Source organism: Lactuca sativa, chromosome 9 (genome assembly GCF_002870075.4).
Source record: "Lactuca sativa cultivar Salinas chromosome 9, Lsat_Salinas_v11, whole genome shotgun sequence".
In the NCBI taxonomy this organism is placed as follows: domain Eukaryota; kingdom Viridiplantae; phylum Streptophyta; class Magnoliopsida; order Asterales; family Asteraceae; genus Lactuca; species Lactuca sativa.
Genome location: NC_056631.2, coordinates 32,932,917 through 32,957,580, shown reverse-complemented (window position 1 = coordinate 32,957,580; position 24,664 = coordinate 32,932,917). Strand labels below are relative to the sequence as shown.

Below are 24,664 nucleotides of genomic sequence, written 5' to 3'. Positions count from 1 at the left end.
AATTTATATCATATTGATAAAGAAATACTCCATTCGTCCCAATATTATTATCCACAGACAAAAAACACACAGATTAAGAAAAACATTAATTACCACTAACTTTATATAATAAAATGACAGTTTTGTCCTTACTTTGCATTGAATATTTCATTAAATGCTTAGTTGGTTAAGTAATAATGAGAGAGTATTTTGGTAAAAATGTTATTTATGTTTAGAAATGGACTATTATTTTGAGACAAACCAAAAAGGAAAGATGAACTATAATTTTGAGACGGAAGGAGTATAACGTTATGAGTAGGAATTAATTATGATATATTAGAAATTAAGAAAACTAGAGATGATAACTAAGTGTTAAGTGTTAACATAAACAAAGTATGGAAATTGGTTGGGTAGAAAGTTGTGTTGTAAAGTCGGTCTAGGTGACCGATTAATCAGAATCAGGTAGGAGCTGATGTACCTAATTAGAAATCGGCCAAAAAAATGGAATCGGTCAAACTCGGTCAAAATCAGTCGAATTCGGTTAAATTCGGTCAAAATCGGAAAAATTCGCAATCAGTCAAAATCGAAAAAACATGGAAATTTCGACTTTTTTTTTAGAAAAAATTCTATAACTGTTATTAATATTCATCTATTTTGTTATAATTTTTAATAATTTGTTATATATATAATTTTCTTAAAATTAATTTCATATAATTTATCCAATCCAAGTTCTCCCTACCTAAACCAAATACTTGCTAGGCACTAGTTGGCCCGTCTTGGAAAAGCTGAACGAGTTTTGCAACGTTGTTAGGAAGATAAACTATTAACTACTCCGAATTTTAGGTTATGTCAAGCACTTACCATTGGAGCCAATAATATGGAATCAAGAGAAGATTGCCTAAGAATAGCCTAATAGGTGCATTATTGCTTATTAACTTATTATATGTATAGAAATTGACATCTAATTACATCTCTTAATCGATTCAATTACTACATAATTATATCTTGAGCTGATAGGTATGGATTCTTTTGGAGAAATTGAGTTTTGTCGAACACTTACTTCTATTATAGATCCAACCATAAACAAATCCCCACACTTAAAAATAAATGTTGTATAAAAATGAAGACTTGCAAGATTCTAAACAAAGCAACAGCAGATACATCCATCCGTAAACTTCAGTTTTCCAAATTAAAAATCGCATTATTACTTGGTATATATGATACGTAAAAGCAGGCTACAGAAAAAGATTCACCATATATGCCATCCTAATTCACAAATAAAAAATAAAAAAAAAACAAAATTTGCTAATAATTTAACATAAATACATACCTGATGACAATCAATCATGCGCATTTTGACAATCATTAATTTAAAATCTTATTTAGTTCGTATATAGCATCCACAGAATATGTCACAAGCAGGATTAGTCATTTGGAAACCCAAACCAGTCGAGTTGTATCTTCACCCTGTAGATAAATAAACATAATTCATGATAGAAAATAATATAAAACCAAATTCATATGTAAAATGAGTGATTGGGTGAATATGAATGGCCTGGCAAATAAGCTTTAAATAGTTTGCAAGTACGTATTAAAAAAAAAAAGATAGTACTAACCTAGGAATGTCAAAATTTCCTGAGCTCATTTAGCGGTTTCCTGAAACATGTTTTGGTTGCATGGACATTCAAGAAGAAGTTCCCTTCACTCTCTTGCTCTTCTTTGATTTTTAATGCAGAGGAATTAGCGGAGATGCTACACCCTCTTATCTCAATAATCTCCAGCGTCAAAATCCTCCCTACATCCAGAGGGATACTCTTGAGTTTTAAGCAATGATGAAGCACTAAACGTTGTAGAACTGGGAAGGTATCCCTCCAACATACCCATTCCCTTAGCTCTAACCCTTGCAGTTTCAATACCTTGAGTCGCACAAACTCTGCATCGCTTGCCTCCCACCTTCCTCCGATGCATGCGTTAAATTTTAATTTTAAAATCTCCAGGTGTGGTAGCAAAGAGAAGGTCCACATCTCTTCCCAATCCATGCCGATGTTTGACAAAGTAAGTTTCTTGAGCATTTCAGGGAACATAATAGGATTGCAAGAACGTGTTGGTTCAGGGTAGGTAACCGTGTTTAATAACTTGAGTTCTTTTAGGTTCTGCAAAGAGTTTGTATTTGGAAATTCCAAATCACCTTGGCTTGAAATTAAGGGTCCACAAAACACAAGCTTCCGAAGATTGGGAGTCCTTGAAAATATATTGTGGCAAGAGTGAGGGCTTACTTGGGATAAGGTTTGGAGGCTAATTAGCCTACTGCCACCATCATCATCATTCTCCGTTGCTTGTACTAAACAAGGTTCCTCGATAAGATTTTCCCCTGATTTGATATATAGGTGCCTTAGATTTACCATATTCCATATGGTTTTTGGTACTACAACATTCTTCCTTGAAGATATTATCAGCATTTGTAGGTTGACAAGGTTGGATATTGATGCTTGAGGACTTCCGTCGTGAGCTTGGATGGCCAGGTATCTCAGACTAACAAGCTGAACCACATCAGAAGGAAATAAGGAGATTCGGATAGATTCAACATCTAGAATTCTAAGGGATTTGTATGTTTCACTAAAAACCAATCCACTCTCGTGGAGAACTTTGCCCAACTCAAATGGATAACTCAAACCAGAGTGGATTGTTTTTGCAGGAAGATTTAATCGCATTTCATGTTTTCTGGTGGTGGGTGAAGTTGGATCTTCCAGAACAAGAGCATACCTGTAAACCTCTGAAGAAAAAGTTTCTTCCTCGGCTTTTCTCAAGCACAAGTCCCGCAACAAGTCATGGATGCGGCATGCTTTAATTTGGCCATCAGCCCTTTTTTTGGCAATCATTAGCAGACTTCTCTTGATTAAATCCATCATGAAATCCTTTGCAACATCCTCCAAGATTCTGCTTCCACCTTGATCATGTACGAATCCTTGAGCAATCCAAAGCCAGATCAACTTTGTCACAGGAATCTCATAGTCCTCGGGAAATACACCAACAAACAGAAAACACCATCTTAGGTGAGGAGGCAGATGGTTGTAGCTTAAAGCTAGCGTGCCCATGTATTGGCTTGGATCATGAACCATAAATGAACGCAAACTAAGAGCAACTTCCCTCCACCTATATGACGATTGATTTTTCACAAGACCTGAAGCTATAACAATGGCAAGAGGCAAACCCCCGCATTTTTTTACTATCTCCCTTCCAGTTGGCTCCAAATAAGAAGGGCATATTCCGGATCTAAATACCTTCATCTGAAATATGTCCCAGCTTTCATCTGTTGTACGAAGACGCAAAACATGAGCAGGTCTGGCTGCCCCAACATGTGAACTCACGTCGATGTCACGGCTGGTAAATACAACTCTGCTTCCCACTTTGTCGTCTGGAAAATAAATTTGGAGATCATTCCACGCCATGCAATCCCATACATCATCCAAGACAACCAAATATCTACGACCCTTGAAAAGCCTGTATAGCTTTTCCCCCAGCTGTTCATCGCTCATTTTATACATCTCCTCTGTAAGATCATAAATAAAAGAGCTTAACATGCCAAGTAACAAATCCCTCTTCACATATATTTGAGAAATGCAAGTCCATGCTCGAATGTCAAAGTGATATTCAATTAGGGGATCTCTATACACTTTTCTAGCCAAAGTCGTCTTACCAAGCCCAGCCATTCCTACGACAGATATAACCTGGAATCGTTTTATTGAAACTTGAGTAAGTTGATCAAGTAGTGTTTCTACATCGTCATCGAACCCCACAACAATTTCCTCTTCTACACTCGATCCAAATCTGATGATACAGAGTTCTTCAATAATCTCTAACATCCCATTCATCCGTCCTGCACATAGATGAAAATCAATTTCTCCAGACAACACTTCCATTTTATTAACCAGGCCTTCTACTTCCTCATTTTCATACCCTAACATCAACCTTTTCAAGTAATTCACGAGACCATCTAAATATATGCGCGTCTTTCTCTGCCACTGTAGTCTATCCACAAGCAACAATTCATTTATGGCTCTATCATTACTATACAGCAACTTCTTGATGCGAGGTGCAAGAACATGATTAGCCATACTTTTCCTGATACAGAAAATATATATATATATATATATATATATATATATATATATATATATATATATATATATATATATATATATATAGCCTATGACCTTTGTAGTGAAGTGGATTAGCAGCAAAAGTAGTTTAATCTGCAACTTTGTCAAGGTCCAAGATAAAAGCATTCCAAGTTGATTGATCTGACATGTAGTCAATGGCACGTCAACAGTGTTCAAACTACTTATTATAAATACGATATGAATTCCATTATTTTTAATGTTAGAACCAAAGGTTAAGAAACCTAATGATCAATGCATCCATAGTAAAAGTTGAACATATTTTGGACAGTTGTACTATTAGCAGAAACAGTAATGATGGCATTAGCAAAACACAGAACAAAGAGCAGCTACCAAAACAAAGAAACACATAGAGCAGCACAGTTCAGCAGTCATATGTAGTAGTAATTTAGAATTATTAGCACGTTTAATTTTCTGCATTTGAATAAGTGAGACTTGGTCATTGTTAGTCCGAGTCTCAAGAGTAGTGGAATTAGTTTCCTGTTTTCACGCTTTGTTTTCCTTTATAACCTCAGGCATTGTAACGTTATTTTGTATCTCTTTCACTTTCAATTCAGTGAATAAAAGCCTTCCATCTCAAAAGCATTGTGCAGTATTTTTCTTTCCTTCTTTGCCCCTGTTACTGTTCTGTTGCTAATCACAGATTGCAGGCTTGTGAATAGCCAACATTTGGTATCAGAGCTAACCTGGTACATGCCCAAATATCAGCCTAGAACAGAAGAAATGGCAGGTAGTGGCAGCAATGGGAGTGGTGACAAAGATGGGCAAATCACCCTACACTATCCGATGTTGACTAGAAGCAATTACAGTGCATGGGCAATTAAGATGAGGGTCTTCATGTTGGCCCAAGGTGTTTGGGATGCTGTAGAACCCAGAACAACCAACACCCTCGTTGAAACAAAGAAGGATAACATGGCATTGGCTGCCATTTATCAGGGAATACCGGAGGACCTGCTCATGACATTGGCGGAGAAGAAGACTGCCAAGGAAGCTTGGGATGCTCTCAAAGTTATGTTTGTAGGGGCCGATAGAGTGAAGGTGGCCAGAATTCAGACGTTGAAGGCTGAACTTGAAGCGTTAAGCATGAAAGAGACGGAATGCGTTGATGATTTCACTGGGAAAGTGATCAACACTGTGAGTACCCTACGCACCCTGGGAGATAAGATTGAAGAAGCTCAGGTAGTGAAGAAATTACTTAGAGCTGTATCATCCAAATTCGTCCAGATTGCCTCAACACTTGAGCAATTTGGAGATTTGGAATCTATGTCCGTCGAGGAAGTAGTTGGTAGGCTTAAGGCATATGAAGAAAGAATGAAAGGTCGCGGGGATGGTGACGATCGAAAGTTGTTGTTAACCCACAAAGAGTGGACTGAGAAATACAAGAAAAAGGCCGAGGGAGACTCGAAACAACAAAAGTGGAATCGAGGTGGCTCGAATGGGTCGCGTGGGGGTCGCGGTAGAGGCAGAGGAAGAAACGGCGGTGGCCGGGGTGGTCGAGGCAAAGGCGGCTCAAATCAACAGAAGGAAGGTAATTCAAATGCCTCAAGCAGTCGCGACAAGAGTGACATACAATGTTACAATTGTCAGGAGTACGGTCACTACGCAGCAGAGTGTAAGAATCCTCGAAAGGAACGGAATCATGAAATCAACCTGATTCAAGAACAACACGATGATGAGCCAGCCCTGTTACTAATGGAGTTCGGAGAAGAAAAAAGAGTATTTCTGAATGAAGAAAATCTGAGCCCACAACTGCAATCAAATGGTAATACTCGAAGACCCTCTCGTATTTGGTATTTAGATACAGGTGCTAGCAATCACATGACAGGCGATAAGTCAAAATTTAGGAATTTAGATGAATCAATTCGTGGTTATGTGAAGTTTGGTAATGAATCACGAGTCAGAATTGAGGGTAAAGGCTCAATTGTGTTCAAATGTAAGGATGGCAGTCAACGTAAACTTGATGAGGTCTACTACATTCCAGATTTATGTAGTAACATCATCAGTTTAGGGCAATTAGCAGAAGGTGGAGATGAAATCAAAATGAAGGGCTCGTTTCTATGGGTCTATGATTCATTTGAGAAACTGTTAATGAAGGTTCAACGATCAGCAAATAGACTCTATAAGATCGAGCTTGAAGAGTTTGCTGGTGTGTGTCTCTCTGTAGAAGTTGATGACCTGTTATGGCTATGGCACAAACGGTTGGGCCACATCAACTTCAATTCAATGAAGCAAATGGAAGAGAAAAATCTGATCGTTGGGCTCCCAAAAATCAACATTCCCTCCCAACCATGCGAAGGTTGCTTACTGGGAAAACAGACAAGGAACCCGTTTCCACTACATGCGTCATTTAGAGCAAAGAAGAGACTTGAACTCATTCATGGAGATCTATGTGGGCCAGTGTCTCCACCCACACCATCAGGAAATAGATACTTTATGCTGATTGTAGATGACTTCAGCAGGGTGATGTGGGTCTATCTCATGAAGACGAAGGACGAGGCCCTAGAGATGTTCAAGGTGTTTAGAAACATGGTGGAAACTGAAACAGGGGAGAAAATCAAAGTTTTCAGAACGGATCGGGGTGGTGAGTTCTTGTCAAACGAATTCACTAGGTATTGCAAAGAAACTGGTTTAACAAGGCACTACACGACTCCGTACTCACCCCAGCAAAACGGGGTGGTAGAAAGAAGAAATCGAACTGTTCTTGAAATGGTGAGATGCAACTTGAAGACATTGAAGATGCCAGACGAGTTATGGGGTGAAGCAGTTTCACACTCTGTTTATGTATTAAACAGAGCACACACCAAGGCGTTAAAGGATTCAACTCCATTCGAAATGTGGACAGGAAGAAAACCAAACATTGATCATCTCAGAGTGTTTGGTTGCTTGGCTCATATGAAGATTGCAAAGAACCATTTAAAAAAGTTGGAAGACAGAAGCATGCGACTTGTCCATCTTGGAGTTGAAAAAGGATCAAAGGCGTACAGATTATTGAATCCGGAAACCGGGAAAATCTATATAAGTCGTGATGTGGTGTTCGAAGAGGATCGTGGATGGAATTGGAATGAAGGAGGAAGAGAAAGAGCACATTCTGGTATCAGCTTCACAGTTGATGGATTTGATCTCACTGAAGAATTTCAAGAGGATGAAGAAAATTGGGATCCGAATTTGGGTGAATTTGAATACGGGTCACCACAAAACGGGTCTAGCAGTGAAGAGACAAGTTCGTCGGGTCACCCAACTTTAAGCCCGATGAATACCCCTATAAACTCACCAGTTATCCCAAATTTCCCAAATTCGACAAACACTTCACCAAATTCATCGATCGGGAGTACAGCCTCATCTTCTACCGGTGGTGGCGCTCCTAAAAGATATAGATTGCTGTCTGATTTATACGAGAACACAGAAGAAGTACACATCCCAGTCGAAGAACTTCTCATGATGCAAAGTAATGAGGAACCCACCTCTTACAACGAAGCTAGCAAGAAATTGGAGTGGCGAGAGGCTATGAACGCTGAGTTAAGCTCGATTGAGAAAAACAATACGTGGAAGTTAGTTGATTTACCGAAAAATCGAAAGGCGATTGGCTTAAAGTGGGTGTTCAAGCTCAAACGGGATCCAGAAGGCAATATAGTCAAACACAAATCTAGAATTGTCGCGAAAGGATATGTTCAACAACATGGAATCGATTACAGCGAAGTATACGCACCAGTGGCAAGAATCGATACAATTCGGTTAATTCTAGCACTTGCCGGCTCAAATGGGTGGAAGGTACACCATCTAGACGTAAAATCGGCATTTTTGAATGGAGAGTTAAAAGAGGAAGTATACGTCTCTCAACCAGAGGGCTATCAGAAGAAGGATGAACCTCAAAAGGTTTACAAACTCTCCAAAGCCCTTTACGGACTCAAACAAGCCCCGAGGGCATGGAACTCGTGTCTGGATCATCACTTGAAGAAACTAGGTTTTACCAGGTGTGCCCATGAATACTCTGTCTACACAAAGAAGATGAAGGGAGACACTCTGATTATAGGAGTGTATGTAGACGATCTGCTAGTAACGGGGAGCAACCATGAAGATATTCAGAGATTCAAAAAGGATATGAGTGACCAATTTGAGATGAGCGATTTGGGGTTTTTGACCTACTATCTGGGAATAGAGGTGAACCAGAAAGGTGAAGGGATCACATTGAAGCAAGAGTCTTATGCCAAGATTCTGTTAGCCAAAACGGGTATGCAAGACTGCAATCCTGCAAAAACACCAATGGAGCACAAGCTGAAATTGCTCAAAGAAGAAGATGGATGTGAGCTGGTAAATCCCACAGAGTACAGAAGTCTTGTTGGTGGCCTAAGGTACTTGACCCATACCCGTCCTGACATTACATTTGCTGTGGGTATTGTAAGTAGATTCATGGAAAAGCCAAATGTCAAACATCTCCAAGCTGTAAAGGGTATACTGAGGTATGTGAAGGGTACCCTGAGCCATGGTCTGAAGTATTCAAGAGGAGATAAAAGGGTCAGCTTAACTGGTTACACAGATAGTGATTTGGCAAAAGATGTTAATGATAGGAAGAGTACATGTGGCATGGCATACTACATCAATGGAAATTTGATAACTTGGGCATCTCAAAAGCAAAGATGTGTTGCACTCTCTTCCTGTGAAGCAGAGTTTATGGCAGCTACCATGGCAGCTTGCCAAGGGATTTGGCTAAGAAGATTGGTGAGTGAAATCACAGGACAACAAGTACCCCCAGTAGAGATGAAGGTTGATAACAGGTCTTCACTCGAATTGATGAAGAACCCTGTTTTTCATGGGAGAAGCAAACATATAGACATCCGTTTTCATTTCATTCGTGAGTGTATTGAAAATGGTGAGATCACAGTCAAACATGTATGCAGCAGGGCACAGAAAGCTGACATTTTGACAAAAGCATTAGGAAGACTGATGTTTGAAGAGATGAGAAGCTCAATTGGCGTGGAGAAGGTATGAAAATTCTAAATTACATGGGAGAATGTAGTAGTAATTTAGAATTATTAGCACGTTTAATTTTCTGCATTTGAATAAGTGAGACTTGGTCATTGTTAGTCCGAGTCTCAAGAGTAGTGGAATTAGTTTCCTGTTTTCACGCTTTGTTTTCCTTTATAACCTCAGGCATTGTAACGTTATTTTGTATCTCTTTCACTTTCAATTCAGTGAATAAAAGCCTTCCATCTCAAAAGCATTGTGCAGTATTTTTCTTTCCTTCTTTGCCCCTGTTACTGTTCTGTTGCTAATCACAGATTGCAGGCTTGTGAATAGCCAACATCATACACAACCAGAGCAGCAGCTAAAACAGAACACAAGGAGAAAGCAGCATGTGATAACGATTTACCTTAGAGAGCCCAGAGCAGAATATGCGAGATCGAAGATATTTCTGCTAATGAGATCCTAGGGTTTGAAACGGTATTTCAGTCTTTTACCTGGTATAAAGTCAATGGATTGAAAATGTTAAGTCTTGTGTTGTAGCCAGTGATGCACTCATTGATGGAAAATTAAACTCCTATCAAGTCTGAAATAAGAGAACGTTTTTGTAGGATTTAGATTCGGTACTTGTAATTGAAAATATTTGCAATATATATGTTATAAGTTTGGTGGTCGGTAACATTTTTAATGAAATTGAAATTCATTTTTTCAAATTGGGTTTGGTTTGTAAACGCTTTAAATTATATTTATGTTAAATGATTAGATTTTTAGTAATTAATTTTTGCATTGGTACTCATTTGTTCCTTTTCCTTTTTTTGTATTCAATATATCATCGAACTTGTTGTTTGTGTTCACCATAACCCTTTTGACCGGCTTTTGATCTGTGATAGTCGGTCAAAGGGTTATGGTAAACACAAAAAACAAGTTCGATGGTATATTGAGTACATAAAAAGGAAAGGGACCAAATGAGAACAAACTCAACAGTTGGTTACCCTCCTGAGTCATTTTCCCTGACTCGTCTGGAAATGTGTCACAGATTGGTATACCAATCCCTACATCAGACGAGCATCTTAGGATAAAAGTTACAGATAAACTTCGACTTATATGCATATACTTATTCATTAACCAACTCTACACAACAATGTGTTTTATAACACCGAGTTACTGATGCGTTTTCGCATTATCAATGTACAATCAATTAATAAATAACAAACCATATATGATCACTTAAACCATGGTGCTTCTTTGGCTACAAATAGATGCTCGTCTGGAAATGTGTCACGGATTGGTATACCATCTTCGGTTGATACAATGCGGCTTAGATGATCCGCAACTAAATTCTTTTTTCCAGTCTTGTCTCTGATCTCAATATCAAACTCTTGCAAAAGCAGCATCCACCGTATTAACCTCGGCTTCAAATAATTCTTTGTAAGTAAGTGCTTTATGGCTGCATGGTCTGAATATATGATCACTTTAGTTCCAAGGAGGTACTGTTGGAACTTCTCTAGAGCAAAGACAATAGCAAGCAACTCTTTCTCCGTTGTGGTGTAGTTGCCTTGTGCACTATCAAGGGTCTTTGATGCATAGTATATGACATGATGTGCTTGATCCACCTTTTGACCCAATATCGCCCCAATAGTCGTGTTGCTCGCATCACACATAATCTCAAATGGAAGCTCCCAATTAGGTGGTTGGATGATTGGCGCGGAGGTGAGTAAATCCTTCAAACGATCAAAGGCATCCTTGCATGGCTGAGTAAACGCAAATTCAACATCTTTTTGGACTAGTTGACACATCGGCACTGTAATCTTTGAAAAATCTTTGATGAACTACCGATAGAAACCTGCATGACCAAGAAACGAACGAACTTCCCGAACATTTATCGAGTAAGGAAGACTCTTGATAACATCTATCTTGGCTTTGTCAACTTCTAAGCCTTTTTGGGACACAATATGACCTAAAATCAATCCTTTGTCCACCATGAAATGACATTTTTCATAGTTAAGCACAAGGTCTGTGTCATTGCACCTATGCAAAATTTTTGATAGATTACTTAAACATTCATCAAAGGAGTTTCCATAGACTGTGAAATCATCCATGAAAACTTCAATGATGTTTTAAACATATTAAAAAAAATGCACATCATGCATCTCTGAAATGTCGTGGGTGCATTTCATAGACCAAAAGGCATACGCCTATAAGCAAATGTACCAAAGGGACAAGTGAAGGTGGTTTTCTCTTGGTCTTCCGGGGCTACCAGAATTTGATGAAAACCCGAGAAACCATCCAAACAACAGTAGTGAGATTTACCCGCCAATCTCTCTAATATTTGGTCAATAAATGGCAAGGGAAAATGGTCTTTTCTCGTTGAGGCATTCAACTTTCTATAGTCAATACAAACCCTCCACCCGTTTTGTACACGGGTGGACACCAAATCTCCCTCGAAATTCTTAACAACTGTGACACCGGCTTTTTTCGGGACTACCTGAACAGGGCTCACCCATTTACTGTCTGAGATAGGGTAGATCATACCTGGATCCAAAAGCTTCATGATTTCTTTCTTTACCACCTCCATCATGGGTGGATTCAATCTCCTATGCGCCTCTCAAGTTGGTTTGAAATCTTCCTCCATGAGAATCTTATGCATACAAAAAGAAGGGCTCAACCCTTTTATATTAGCAATTATCCACCCAATAGCTTTCTTAAACTTTTTCAACAGGGTCACCAACTCATCTTCTTCTGCAATAGACAGCTTGTTGGAAATTATCACCGGTAATGTCTTTTCCTCTCCAAGATAGGCGTACTTGAGATGGTCGGGAAGAGCCTTCAACTCAAGAATCGGTGGTTGTACTATGGAGGGGAGAAGTTTCGGATTGGAACTTTTTAGCTTCATGCGGGGTGGTTCAACTCTCATGGGTTGTGCTTTTTCCAAGGAATTGATTACTTCAATCAATTCATCCTCCAATGTGTACTTGTCAGCCAAATTCTTAATCCTTGTCTCATAAAAGTGTTTGCTCAAGATGGTGGTTAACACATCTTGGCTTGACATCTCAAAGCAATCATTAGTACATGTATCGAGAACATCTATGAAGTTTAAAGAATGAATATCACTAGGATATCGCATGGCTTCAAAGATATTAAAGTTAATCACCTCACCATCGAACTCCATTGACAAAGTACCATTGACTACATCTATTTTTGTTTTTGCGGTACTCATAAAAGGTCTCCCCAAAAGGATGGAGTTCGATTGTGGGGTGTTTTCATCACCCATATCCAAAACATAAAAGTCAGCAGGAAATACAAGTTCATTAACTTGTACTAACACGTCCTCCAATACACCTTTTGGGTGTACCAAAGACCGTCGGCAAGTTGAATGATAACTCCGGTTTTTTATAAAGGTCTAATTCTCATTGTCTTATAACTTGAATAGGGTAAAACATTAATTGATGCTCCAAGATCAAGCATGGCACGTGGTACAAAAAGGTTACCCATTTTACAAGGAACTGTGAAAACACCCGGGTCCTTGCATTTTTTTTGGTAGCCGCTTTTATAACACGGCTGAGACATTTTCACCAACTTTCACAGTTTGATTTCCTTTAAGCTTTTTCTTAGATGTGCAAAGTTCCTTGAGGAACTTAGCATATCTGGGAATCTGTGTAATAGCATCTAAAATAGGGATATTGATTTCAACCTTTAGAAATATGGACATGATTTCATCATCTTCCCGTTCTCTTTTGGTGCTTGCTAACCTTGAAGGAAATGGAGTTGGTGTGACTTTTACCTCGGTCTCTATGAGCTTCTTTGATTTGGAAGTACTTTTCCTTTCCTCTTCTTTGATAGCTTCTTCCGCCTCTATTTCCTTCTCTTTCTCTTCTTCATCCGGCATCCTTGGACCTTCATAGCTTTTCCCACCTCTTAGAGTAATGGCACAAGCATTGTGTTTCGGTTCTTTTCCGTTTGAGATGGTATCTTGCCTTGTGATTCCATCTTACTCACGAAATGAGCAAGTTGTGACACTTGTTGCTCCAAGCTTTTTATGCTTGCCTTGGTTTCTCGTTGGAAGCTTTGAGTGCTTGTGGCAAGGCTTTTGACAATATCTTCTAGTGACATGCTTGAAGAACCTTCTTGTGGAGGTGGTTGTTGTGGATGCCTTGGCTGATAATTTTGAGGTTGGAAGGGTGGTCTTTGTTGATTTTGAGGAAATGGTGGTTTTTGCTGGTATTGATGTGATTGATTTGACTGATAATTTTCTTGTTGATTTCCTCCCCAACCATGGTTATTATTCCATCTCTGATAACCTCGTGGTTGCTCATAATCTCTCTGATTTGACCCGGAATAGCCTCCCATGACTTTTGCTTCTTCATAATCTTCCTCTTGAAGTTGTGGGCACATATCAGTTGGATGCCCCATTTGAGTGCAAATACCGCATGGACGGGATGTGGGCTGCACATATTTATCTTTGGCTAGCATCATAACCACTTTTGTAAGCTCGGACAATTGAGCTTCAATCTGAGGAGTTTGAACTTCCTTTACACCTCGGGGTACATCTGTGTACCATTCTTCATCATGGCTTTAATGTTTGGAATCTTCAGCCATGTTCTTGATTAGATTGCGGATTTCGGTTGGAGTCTTATCGGGTAAAGATCCGCCACTAGAAGCATTGAGAAGTCTTATTTTCATTGGGGTCATGCCTTCAATTAAGTACTGTAGGAGCTGATACTCGGTAATCCCGTGCTTTGGACAACGGGCACAAAGTTTATTAAATCTTTCCCAATATGTGTGGAACGCTTCTCTTTTGTGTTGCTTGATTCCGATAATTTCCCTCCGTAGGGCTGAAGCTTTCATTTCGGGAAAGTACTTATCCAAAAACAACCTTTCAAGGTCTACCCAAGTAGTCACCGTCCCCAGTGGGAGGTCATAGAGCCAGTCTTTGGCTGCGTCTTGCACTGCGAAGGGGAATGCCCTAAGCTTGATCTAATCCTCTGTGACATTGTGTGGTTTCATACCCACACATACTACATGGAACTCTGTGAGAAACTTGTGAGGATCTTCATTTTCCAGGCCCCTAAATGTTGGAAGTAAGTGAATGAGCCCGGATTTTAGTTCCAAGTTGGTGGCGGCTGGGTATGTGATGCAAAGAGGTTGTTGAGTAACCTCTTGTCTTGACCATTGACGGAGATTTTGTTCGGGTGGTGGTTTGGAGGACCTTGATTCCCTCCAGGGTTGTCTGCCATGGCTTGAGAAGTAGGTGATGTTTCTGTAGGTGAAGTGTTTAGGCTATTATGAACATGTGAAGAGGGTGGAGTGGTATTTATGGGTGAGGCTGGTTGTGGTGAGAGTGATGGGCTTTCTGTTTATGAGGCTGATACACTTGAGAGGGGTATGTCCTCCCAAATGTTAATGACCAGAGGAGTAGATGATGAAGAAGTACCGGAAACCGGTTGCCTCTTACGAAGCTTGGCTTGCTTCCTTAACTTCTTTGCAGTCCTTTCTATCTCCGAGTCAATTGGCAATGGTGTACCTATACGAAAAGATCTAGGCATAAACAATTAGTAACATCGTGTCCCCGACAACGGCGCCAATTTGTTAGGCGTGTTAGACCCAACAAATAATAGGGGTACGATATACTCAAAAAGAATCTCACTATATTGCATTAAAAGATAGTACAAGGCAGGTAGGGTCGATCCACAGAGACACAGGATAATTAGTATATACCTCTTTGCGTAAGGTATTTGTTCACAAAAGATTAAATAAGGGGGGTTTGAGTGTAATGAAGTAGCAAACCAATTTAAAACACGAGTAAACAACTAAACGAATGAATTAAATTCAAATTTTGTAAGGACTCCAACTCCATGTATGACTATCCAACAATGTGAATCAAAGATGACAAGACATTTTTTCATTCTATCTAAGTTGGTACTTGAAAGTGTTAACAAGCTCTAACACTTTCCATTCACCACATTAATCAATCAAAACAAGTTCTTTGATTAATCCTAACCTTACTAACCTAATCTAAACAAGCTCTTAGAAGTAGATTAAAAGATTGCATTAAGCTTATTGTGAATGTTCCCAACAACACCCAATACTCCTCACAAGCTCAGGAGCATAAGAACGTGTGAAAATATTTACACTAAATTCATTCATAAGAAATCAATTTAATGCTTGTTACTTAGTTCAATTCACAAAACAATTACGGATTTTGCAAAATGAATAACTTGAATGACCTAACCCTAATTCAAATGGCCAATAAGAATCATTATTAGAATCAAACATTCGATTGAAGTAAAATCAGTTTCACTAGATAGAAATTAAACACAAACATCAGGTCATATGATTTGATTCACAACCAAAAAGTCAAAACATGAAATTGGAGAAGTTAGGGTTCTAGTCACACATGGCTAAAACAAGATCACAAGTCTAAAAGATGAAATTAAGTGTAATTACAACTTACAAAAACGAGAATTAATGTTTCCAAATGATTAACGGACAAACCCTTGCAAAAACCTTCGAATTCTCCTCTCCAATGGTGCTCTGATATGTTGTGTCTTTTTAAAAAATGGTCCTCAACCCGTAATATGAAAGATAGGAAAAACTGCCAAAAGTTGGTTTTTAGGTCGAACACGGCCCATGTTAAAATAGGCTAAACTGACACGGGTCGTGTTCAGCAGCCAACACGGCCCGTGTTGATTTGCACTTAACTGACACGGCCCGTGTTCAGCATGATCAACAGCTTCTTCTTGGTCAGCACGCCCCGTGCCCACTTTTCAGTATAAATTCAACACGTCCTGTGTACCTCTCTGACTCCAATTCCAAACTTGATTTTTCCAACTTTTTCGTTCTTCGCCCAATCATCCCGAAATCTTCACCAATGCTTCCCGGCACTTCCCAAAGCGCGTTCCAACCTCCGGTTTACCTGAAAAAGACATAAAAGTGTGCAGATAAGGTTGTTCTAGAGACTAACATGAATATGATGAAATGCAAAAAAAAAAAAAAAAAAAAAAAAAAAAAAAAAGAACAATTATGCTAAATAGATGCATGAAATGAGACTAAAAGGTGTGTAAAAAGGTGCACAAATAGCACCTAACAATCAACCTTTACCAACAAATTGATTGCCCACTATATAAAATTAATCTTTATTTTATACAGTGCACTGAATGTCAAAATAAAGAAATTCAACCAAGTGCGGGTAAACGACGGGAGTAACTATGACTCTCTTAAGGTAGCCAAATGTCTTACCATCTAATCAATTTCTACTAAGAAAAATAACCACCTATCATTCCAAACTACCACCATTCTATCATATGACAACAATATTTGGCATTTTATTATGAGGGTTTGAGTCACTATTTAGTCGAACTACTTGTGATATTTATACTTCATAACTAATAAATATTTAGAATTACTAAAGGGCTTCTTATTAGTAAATCATGTAATATTTTTTATTTTATAGTTTAAATCATTTATTTATTTATTTATTTATTTATTTATTTTGGTAAGGAATGCAAAACCTCCCTTATATGTATATTTTTTTTACTATTTATGTTTATGTGTATGAGTGTATCCACTAGGTTTTAGCTAAGGAGAGTGGTAACACTCTTAGCATTTTGCCACCTCAGCCTTTTGATTGTCATCTCATTTTTTTCCATTTAACACCTAATCTTAGCATTTGGTAGGGAGTGGTAACACCCCTAACATTTTTTTGTTCTTTTTCTTTTTCAAATTTAATTAAATTACTTTATTTCAATAGACAAACATTTTTTATGTACAAATATTAAACAATTTTTATTTTTTAAAACAACAAACAATAAATATAATATAAATCGATGCAAAGGCAAAACAGTAATTTGGTAGAACAAATCAATGGCTGGACTACAAGAGAGTCTCATCCGGAGGGTTGCTCCATCATGATCCTGAGGGGAGCTTAAAGCCCTGTTTCACAATCAAAGGAAAACATCAATCGTGTTGCAAAAATTGAACATCTAACACATAAATTGTAATTTTTGTCGAATTCAAGTAAGTCAAAATGGGATACAAAACTATGGTGCTTCTAAGGATTCAAAACAAATCTGCTCTACTGTGGTACAAAACCATGGTTTCAAATAAGTCAAAATGGGGTGCAAAACCATGGTTCCAAACTTTATATTCTCAATATTCCCAAATCCCCAAACTGGGAGCAAGCTGACCATGAACATCAACTGATAAATTTTATGCCTTTATGCTACTACAATACCCTTCCTCAAAGAAATGAAAAAACTAGCCTGGACCATAGCATATGTATTGCTTAAAACATACCATAACGTAGCCATTGTTTTACAAACTATCAAGTATCAAACCAACTCGCCATTTCAAAAGCACCATAACAAAAGATAAAGTCATAATTTTTACTCATTTTTTTGTTTTTGATTTTGTCTCTTCATCTTAGTTTTTTTTATCTTGATTTCTTCTACCAAACACAGGTAATGGATAAGTAATCTCTCGGTGAACTCGAGTCATAACTTATAAGTCTTTACAGATTCGATTTCCCCATTTTCAGTTGTTCTGGTATTTTTATTTATTTATTTATTTATTTTTGCAATTTTTCATCTTCATGTCATTCAATTTTAATACTACTAATACAGAGCATCCATGGATTAGACAAGATGGAGAAGCATCACACAAGCCAATATAGGATGAAGCAATTCCCAGCCATGAACAAACTCAAGAAAGAGGGGTTTTGAACTCTAGCGTTCTGCGAGTTCTCAATTGGATAAGTTTGTTTGTAATTTCTTCTTTAGATTATCGTTTGTAATTCCTTTTGTGTTCTTCTGAGATAATGTTGAATTTTGTGTATATTTCGCGTATCTAATTTACAATGCTTATTAGTGCGTCGATTGTTATTAGGATTTAGAAGCAATTAAGAAATGCAGATACTGATTTGGTTTTGTGGTTTAACATTGTTCGCATCTTCGATTTTTCTGTTACGAAACAGGATACGCGCTTTCTGATTGCAAAATCGATATGGATATTCTAGGAATTCAACATGATTTTTAACTTTTAGAGTTTTATCATAGAGTTCATAGATTTTTAACGGGGAAGGTAGAATTGTCAAAATTCTCTTTTTTCTTAAATTAACTGTGAACTAATAGGTTCTATTTGATGATAGATACATGATTGTCTTATCTAAAAAAACAGGGTCTATTTTCAAAAATCACTTGGTAGTTATAAGGGTATGTTGATCAACTTTGAAATTTTAGATTCATTTTTTTTTTTACTTTTCTTGAAATTTCTATAATATATGTAGAATTGAGATGATATTTTCTTGTTAATATAACTGGATACCGAATAAAATGGTATCTAAGACTTACAGATTGTTGGAGAAGCTAAAATTGGTGAGTTTTGTGATGAGATTGCAGTGCTTTCAATTTATTAGGAGTTTTTGAACCATATTTTTTTTTTATTTACATTTCTATTATTTATTTTTCATTATCTAAGTCACAAGAAAACCATTGGTGTTCCTGATTGTTTGAAGAAACTAGAGATGTGTCTTGATGACATCAAATAAAAATAAGGTATTGGTAATTAGCTAACAGAGATCATTCGGAAAATATAATTTGTTTTTATACCTTTTTATTGCAGCGACTATGATTCTCGCCATTGATGATGAAAATGTGCCCAAACGTTTTTATATATGTGATTCAGTCTGTCATTTTTTTGGTAATAATGTATTTAAATCTTTATTCAAGGATCTATAGTATGTACCTTGATTTAACCATTTTCCAGTTCTGACCTTATCCGACTTTTCTTCCAACTAGTCATCTATAGTTAGCAACTCATATGCATCAGTTTTGAATGAAATGTTATTTGACTTTTTACTTTAAAATTTTATTTATTTTTGTAACTTTAGTTCCCACGGGTTATAACCTAGTTTGGATTATAACATAGCTGTGACGAAGAGACAACAAAGGCCGATGGTAATGGTGCAACAGATCATCTCCTGTTGCCGATCAAACTATAATGAATTTGTTGATATTGGTTTATGATATTTTCTTAAAAAGTACATATTCAATAAAATATAAAAAATTAATATTACTCAACTTACTCATAAATTTTTTTTTCTTGAAATCGTTGTTTTTCAACAATATTAGTAGAAAAAAATGGTTTCTTGATAAACCCTAACATTTAAACTAAAATAAAAAAGACTTACCACACGACTACACCTAAACCCTTAATTTCACATTCTCCCTCGTCAACAAATTTCTTCGGCAAATATGATGTCATATATGGATTGCACTGCACAAAACACCAATCAAACTAAATACTACCAAGTTCACAAAAATTGATAAACATACACTTCAAGATAAAAGAGTAATAACAAACAATCATTCTTTCAAAATTCAAAAACTTTATTTTTTACCTTCTTCTTTCGGGATATTCGGTTGATCTACCAAGAGTCGCTCGAGACTTTGTAAATCACCAACACTACAATAAACAATAAAAAAATATATTATAAATATAATTTTTTCTTCAAGTACTACATATATCATTTGTGCAAATGACATAAATACCCTTGTCATTCTCATCTTTGAAAACAAACCTAGAAAGTTTGGACTGTATACCTTGGGTTCAAGGCAAGGCTAGCAAGCGCTGATGTCACGGATGATTTAAGCACATACCTACACCATTTGATTCAAAAAATCACCTCTGTATATTATTTCCAATTATAAAGTAGTAATATGGTAGGCTTAAAAATACTAGTATTTGATAATATTAAATAATTTATTTATGTATAGATTCATACTCTGATTGATACATCTGATGAAGGATCCGAAGCCCTTCTAAGCAATCTGCAATACTTGGTTTTACACCAATTCTGTGATGTAATTGTTTCATTGAAAGCTGAACAGAACCACCTTTCACTTGTTGTTTAGCATCACCAACAGTTTTTGCAAGTGACAAAACAACACCATTTAATTCCTCCCTGAAAAAACATCAAAGATATCAAAATTATTAAGCTAAATATAAATTAACTAGGATTCTTATAGACTTACAGAGTTTTAGTCATTGAAAGCATGATCTTCTGCAGGGATTCCAACTGTTTTGTGAAGATGGTATTTTTAATGTTATCAAGGTTTTTTAGGGAACCATAGTTTTTGGGATTTTCGAGCAACTGATAAGAGGGTAAAAAAGGAAATAAAATCATCAAGAGACTGAATCTATGTATGTGGAAATTGGAATGTGAATAACCTGTAATCTTCCAATGATGGAAGAAGCATTTCTGAACTGTGATACTAATTGAGCATGGAGGTTCTCCCATCTATCCATGTCATCTTTCACCCTCTTGAATTTCTGCTGAAACTTTTTCACTGTTGCCTCCATTGTTAATCAAATCCGAAACACAAATTCTTGCCTATTGTCCAGCAAGAATTACACAATTAGAGTCTCTTGATACTCATGCTACAATTTAATGTGTTGTTAACCTCTAAATTTTGGTAAACATGTCCTAATCTCCCCCAAGTATCCTCGTAATAACCAGTATGAGCATCAGGAAGAATTAGGGGTTCAGAACTCTGTCAGGCATATACACAAACACATGGTATGGTGTCAACTTTTAAAGAAAGAAACAAGTAGAGATGAGTAGATGAGAATGGAACAGACCTTAATCTTGTTTCGGTGCTTCCTTACCTACTGCATAAACAAAAAAAAATATCAGAACTTTCATTATTCCTTATCGATTTCAACTTTTAAAGAAAGAAACACGTAGAGATGGCTACATGAGAATGGAACGGACATTAATCATGTTTCGTAACTTCAGTGATTCCCTGTTTCAGACCTTAATCAATTAATCCTGCAGCTTTGGTGCTTCTCTGCTTCCTGCTTCACCAAATCGTTGCAATGAGAAATGGAGAATGGATTATTGTCGTACTACGATGAGAATGGATGTGAAGACTGATGAGTTACTCCTTATTTCATATTTTCATTGTAGGGAATGGGCCTTCACAACAAAAATGGAAGGATCGGCCCGGATAAGTTTGGATTATAAGATATACGTTATTAACTTGGTTTTAAAATTTTATTACTTATATATAAAAATTAATATATAATAGAACTATATATAATTACATATAAAAGATGATTTTTTATATATAAAAATCCTACGGTCCGGTCCAGTTTTTATATAGTTTGAAAATTTTGAAACCACAAACCAAAACGTTCACTATGGTTTCGAAAGTTTGAAGCCGCAAGCCAAACCGTAAAGAGAGATACAAACCGTGAAACCAAACTGATGACCGATTTGGCAGGTTTCACGGTTTCAAACTAAACCGAGAACCCCTACTTATGAGCACAAAGCACACCAATGTGGATCATCAAAACCCCAAAAGAACATATTCATCATAAATCAGTACAGTCAGTAGCAACTAAAATTGAATAAAAACATGCTCAGATTAAGCAATGAAACCAATGATCGGAATTTGAATAGTGTGCCAGCGTAGGTTTATAAAGAACACAAAAATTGGGATATGATGCAGGTAAGGGGTCATGAATTGGGATACCATGCCTCAATCAGAAGTGTTAAAATTAAAAACCAAACTTCGAAATTATACCATTTCTTTTAACAATACAACCCACTTACCTAAATGTTGTAGCAGCTGCAGGTTAGGGCTATGTCGAAGGGAAATGCTCCTTTAGGGAGGAGGGAGTCATTCCCTCCCAACCTACTCAACCCATTGCCACATCAGTTTTTCGTTCTTTTTATATTCATTTTTTCCAACCCACAACACACATAAATCCTATCTTTCTCAACCCACTAAATTAAAAAAAAAATACAAAACTAAGATCCAAGTCTTAAAACACATGGTACAAGAGAAAAGTAGATAAGAAAGTAAAGAAAGGAGATGAAACAGGTTAGTGAAACCAATTAAACAACTCACCGTTCCAACCCTCCCAACCCATTGAATATGGAGTGGTATCTTGAAGGTATCAGTGGTAGTTCTATTTCCAATTAAGACTTGTAGCTTAGTTGTTTTGTATTATTTTTTTTAATTGACTGGGTTGAGAAAGATAGGATTTCTGCGTTTTGTGGGTTGGAAAAGATGAACAACAAAAGAACGAAAAACTGATGTGGCGGTGGGTTGAGTGGGTTGGGAGGAAATGGCTCCCTTTCCCTTAGGGATGACGGTGTCGTCTATGGGAAGATGATCGGTTTAGGGCAGTACTGCCAGGATTTGGTACCGTCAGTGAGTGGGATCAGCGGGTTTGAGCAAAATTTGTTTGCAACGGGTTGATGAACCCGTGAACTACTATCGAATGTATGCCTGTAATTGTGTAACACCCGGAATTTGAGGAGCAATTTGGGTGTAAATCACCTTTTTGGATTGGACACAATGTGTCGAGATAAGAAAAGGTGCGAGTCTCATTGAGAGCAACACGACGTGTTGTCTCCTGGAACACGGCGTGTTGGTCGTTGGAAATGAAACCCTAATCTTTTGGGTTTTGCTCCCTATATAAAGAAATGGGGAGGCTTACGTTCACCCTCAGCCCCCATCATCCCTCAAGCCCTGAAAGAAACCCTAATCATCTTTCCCTTTCATACATGAGCTAGTGTGGTGTTTTTGGAGCCAAAGAAGGAAGAAGTTGGAAGAAGGAAGCAAGATCCAGCAAGCAAGCCCCTCATCTTTCAGTTTGGCATTCTTTTGGACCCTTGTAAGTGTCCAAGATCCAATTTTTATCATTCCATGTTGCTAGATCTTAAGTTTTGCCCCTTCTGCTTCTTGTTCTTGAATGTTGGAATGGTTAGATCTCATAAAGTTTGTAACTTTATGAATCCTCAGGTCAAGGTGACCTTTTAGAGTGTTGGATATGGCTTAAAGTTGAGTTTTGATGCCATGCATAGAGATTATTTCATAATCCCCATTGTTGACCTATTATGGGTTCAATACATGCATTGGACATGCATGTCTATAAAGCACCGACCTTTGGAATGGTTTTAGTGCTAAAACCTCTTCTGGAAAGTTTTGGGCATCAACTTTAAGGATTAAGTGCTTATTGGTTAAGTCTTTGCATCTTCAAGCATTGTAGATAAGTTTTGGACCCTTTTGGAGTAATCTCAAAGGATAAAATTGGAGACTTTATCCTTCTTAGTATCATTTTGGTCCAGATCTAAGCTTTGGAGCTCTGGGAATCGAAGGAAGCAGCTTAATGGTTTAAGTTGCTGGAACTCTGGAAAACACGACATGTTTGAAAGTCAACATGGCGTGTTGGTTGGGGTTTTCCTGACTGTTTGGATGCGGTAGGAACACGGCGTGTTGGAGTCAACATGGACAGTTGACTTTGACTTTTGACTTTGACCAAGTTGTCCTAAAAGGGTATTTTGGTATATTTGTGATTGCGATGGATATTGATCACTTGGATGGATATGTATTGGTTGGAGCTAAGATTCGGAGTCGGGACCTCATCAACTATGGATCAGATCGAGAAGTGAGTTTTCCTCACTGTACCTTCAGGTCGAAGGCACCAAGGCCGGCCCGTTGGTTTGATAACCTGATATTCGTTGATATGTTGAGTATGGGATAGTTATGCATGCTAGTTTGATATATTTTCCGGTAGATCCGTAGGACTGCCTGTGACATTGTTTTTATGATTATCAGTATATGTTATTATCTGTTATATGTCGGTGCATTGGGTTGGATTGAGGTTGTACTGCTCCGTGCGGTAGCCAACAAACCCTGGAGCAATCCAGATATGAGAAGAGGGTCGAGCAGGGCATCCTAGACTCATACTGAGGCTCAGTAGCATTCTAGATATGAGCTGAGGACCGGTTGGTATGACAAACTCGTACTGAGGGTTGAACATTTGTATGTTATGGGCGAGGGAGCAAGCCATACATAAATTATGGGCCCTGGGGGCAAACCAAACTTATGTTGTGGGCTTAAGAGCAAGCCAAATATGAGTTGTGGGTCTGATAGGCAAGCCAGACTCATATTGTGGGCTCATGGGTAATCCAACCTTTTCGATGTGGACCCATTGCATGTTGTGATTGTATATGTGTTATTTGTTTTATGTAAGTACTTTGGGGGAACTCACTAAGCTTTGTGCTTACAATTTTGATTTATGGTTTTAGGTACTTTAGTGGACCGTGGCAAGGCGAAGGCGGGACCTTACACATCCTCGTGTTTTTGGGACTTATGACTTCTGAGAAACTCTGATAATGAAAGTGTTTTGAAAACTGTGTTGTAAACGATTATGATTTCAAATAATGTTTTAGAAACAATATTTTTTGTAAATACCTCTTTAGTAAATGGGTTATTTTGAAAAGTTAAAATTTGTTGAAAATTTTGGGATGTTACAAATTAGAGCTGCATGTAAAAATTCAAAGCTTGCAATGTGTAGAATGTAGCCGATTGTGATGGTCTTGATGGAGGCGGCGACAGAATCCTCCATGATAAATGAAAATAATTTTGTCACGTATTAATCTCTCATTAATTTGGACACATGTCATTTTTTGGTATTTTTGATTAAATATTTTTTCCATTTGTCATTTTCTTATTTTTTTATGTTTTCTTAATTAACAC

General features: G+C 37.5%; 2 protein-coding genes across 11 annotated transcripts; both read right to left on the bottom strand.

Moving 5' to 3' along the window:
• Window positions 1–1,167: 1,167 nt before the first annotated feature.
• On the bottom strand, window positions 1,168–9,701 carry LOC111879431 (putative late blight resistance protein homolog R1B-16). 3 transcript variants are annotated; one of them, XM_023875895.3, is made up of 3 exons: window positions 9,526–9,701; window positions 1,596–4,101; window positions 1,168–1,446 (listed from the first exon to the last, which is right to left on the bottom strand). In XM_023875895.3, exon 2 carries the CDS (start codon window positions 4,092–4,094, stop codon window positions 1,605–1,607), a length of 2,490 nt encoding a protein of 829 aa, XP_023731663.1. In that variant the 5' UTR covers window positions 4,095–4,101; window positions 9,526–9,701; the 3' UTR covers window positions 1,168–1,446; window positions 1,596–1,604. The 3 variants fall into 3 exon arrangements, with proteins under 3 accessions (XP_023731663.1, XP_023731664.1, XP_052623535.1); XM_023875896.3 differs by having other exon boundaries at window positions 1,596–3,856; XM_052767575.1 differs by lacking the exon at window positions 9,526–9,701 and having other exon boundaries at window positions 1,596–4,120.
• Window positions 9,702–16,850: 7,149 nt separating this feature from the next.
• On the bottom strand, window positions 16,851–21,051 carry LOC111879445 (uncharacterized protein At5g43822). Of its 8 annotated transcripts, none has more exons than XM_042898205.2 (10): window positions 20,926–21,051; window positions 20,751–20,780; window positions 20,573–20,662; window positions 20,340–20,502; window positions 20,144–20,262; window positions 19,894–20,073; window positions 19,712–19,768; window positions 19,510–19,574; window positions 19,300–19,385; window positions 16,851–17,045 (listed from the first exon to the last, which is right to left on the bottom strand). In XM_042898205.2, exons 4-9 carry the CDS (start codon window positions 20,469–20,471, stop codon window positions 19,342–19,344), a joined length of 597 nt encoding a protein of 198 aa, XP_042754139.1. In that variant the 5' UTR covers window positions 20,472–20,502; window positions 20,573–20,662; window positions 20,751–20,780; window positions 20,926–21,051; the 3' UTR covers window positions 16,851–17,045; window positions 19,300–19,341. The 8 variants fall into 8 exon arrangements, with proteins under 8 accessions (XP_042754139.1, XP_042754138.1, XP_023731684.1 ...); XM_042898204.2 differs by having other exon boundaries at window positions 20,867–21,046; XM_023875916.3 differs by having other exon boundaries at window positions 20,884–21,046.
• Between the last annotated feature and the right edge of the window lie 3,613 nt (window positions 21,052–24,664).

Excerpts from the sequence above, each read along its gene's own strand:
- LOC111879431 (XM_023875895.3), bottom strand. The coding sequence starts at position 4,094 with ATGGCTAATCATGTTCTTGCACCTCGCATCAAGAAGTTGCTGTATAGT.
- LOC111879445 (XM_052767459.1), bottom strand. The coding sequence starts at position 20,409 with ATGGGAGAACCTCCATGCTCAATTAGTATCACAGTTCAGAAATGCTTC. Across the intron at positions 19,769-19,893 it reads CATCAGATGTATCAATCAGA|GTATGTGCTTAAATCATCCG; the intron begins GTATGAATCTAT and ends CAAATGGTGTAG. Across the intron at positions 19,386-19,509 it reads GAATATCCCGAAAGAAGAAG|TGCAATCCATATATGACATC; the intron begins GTAAAAAATAAA and ends TGTTTTGTGCAG.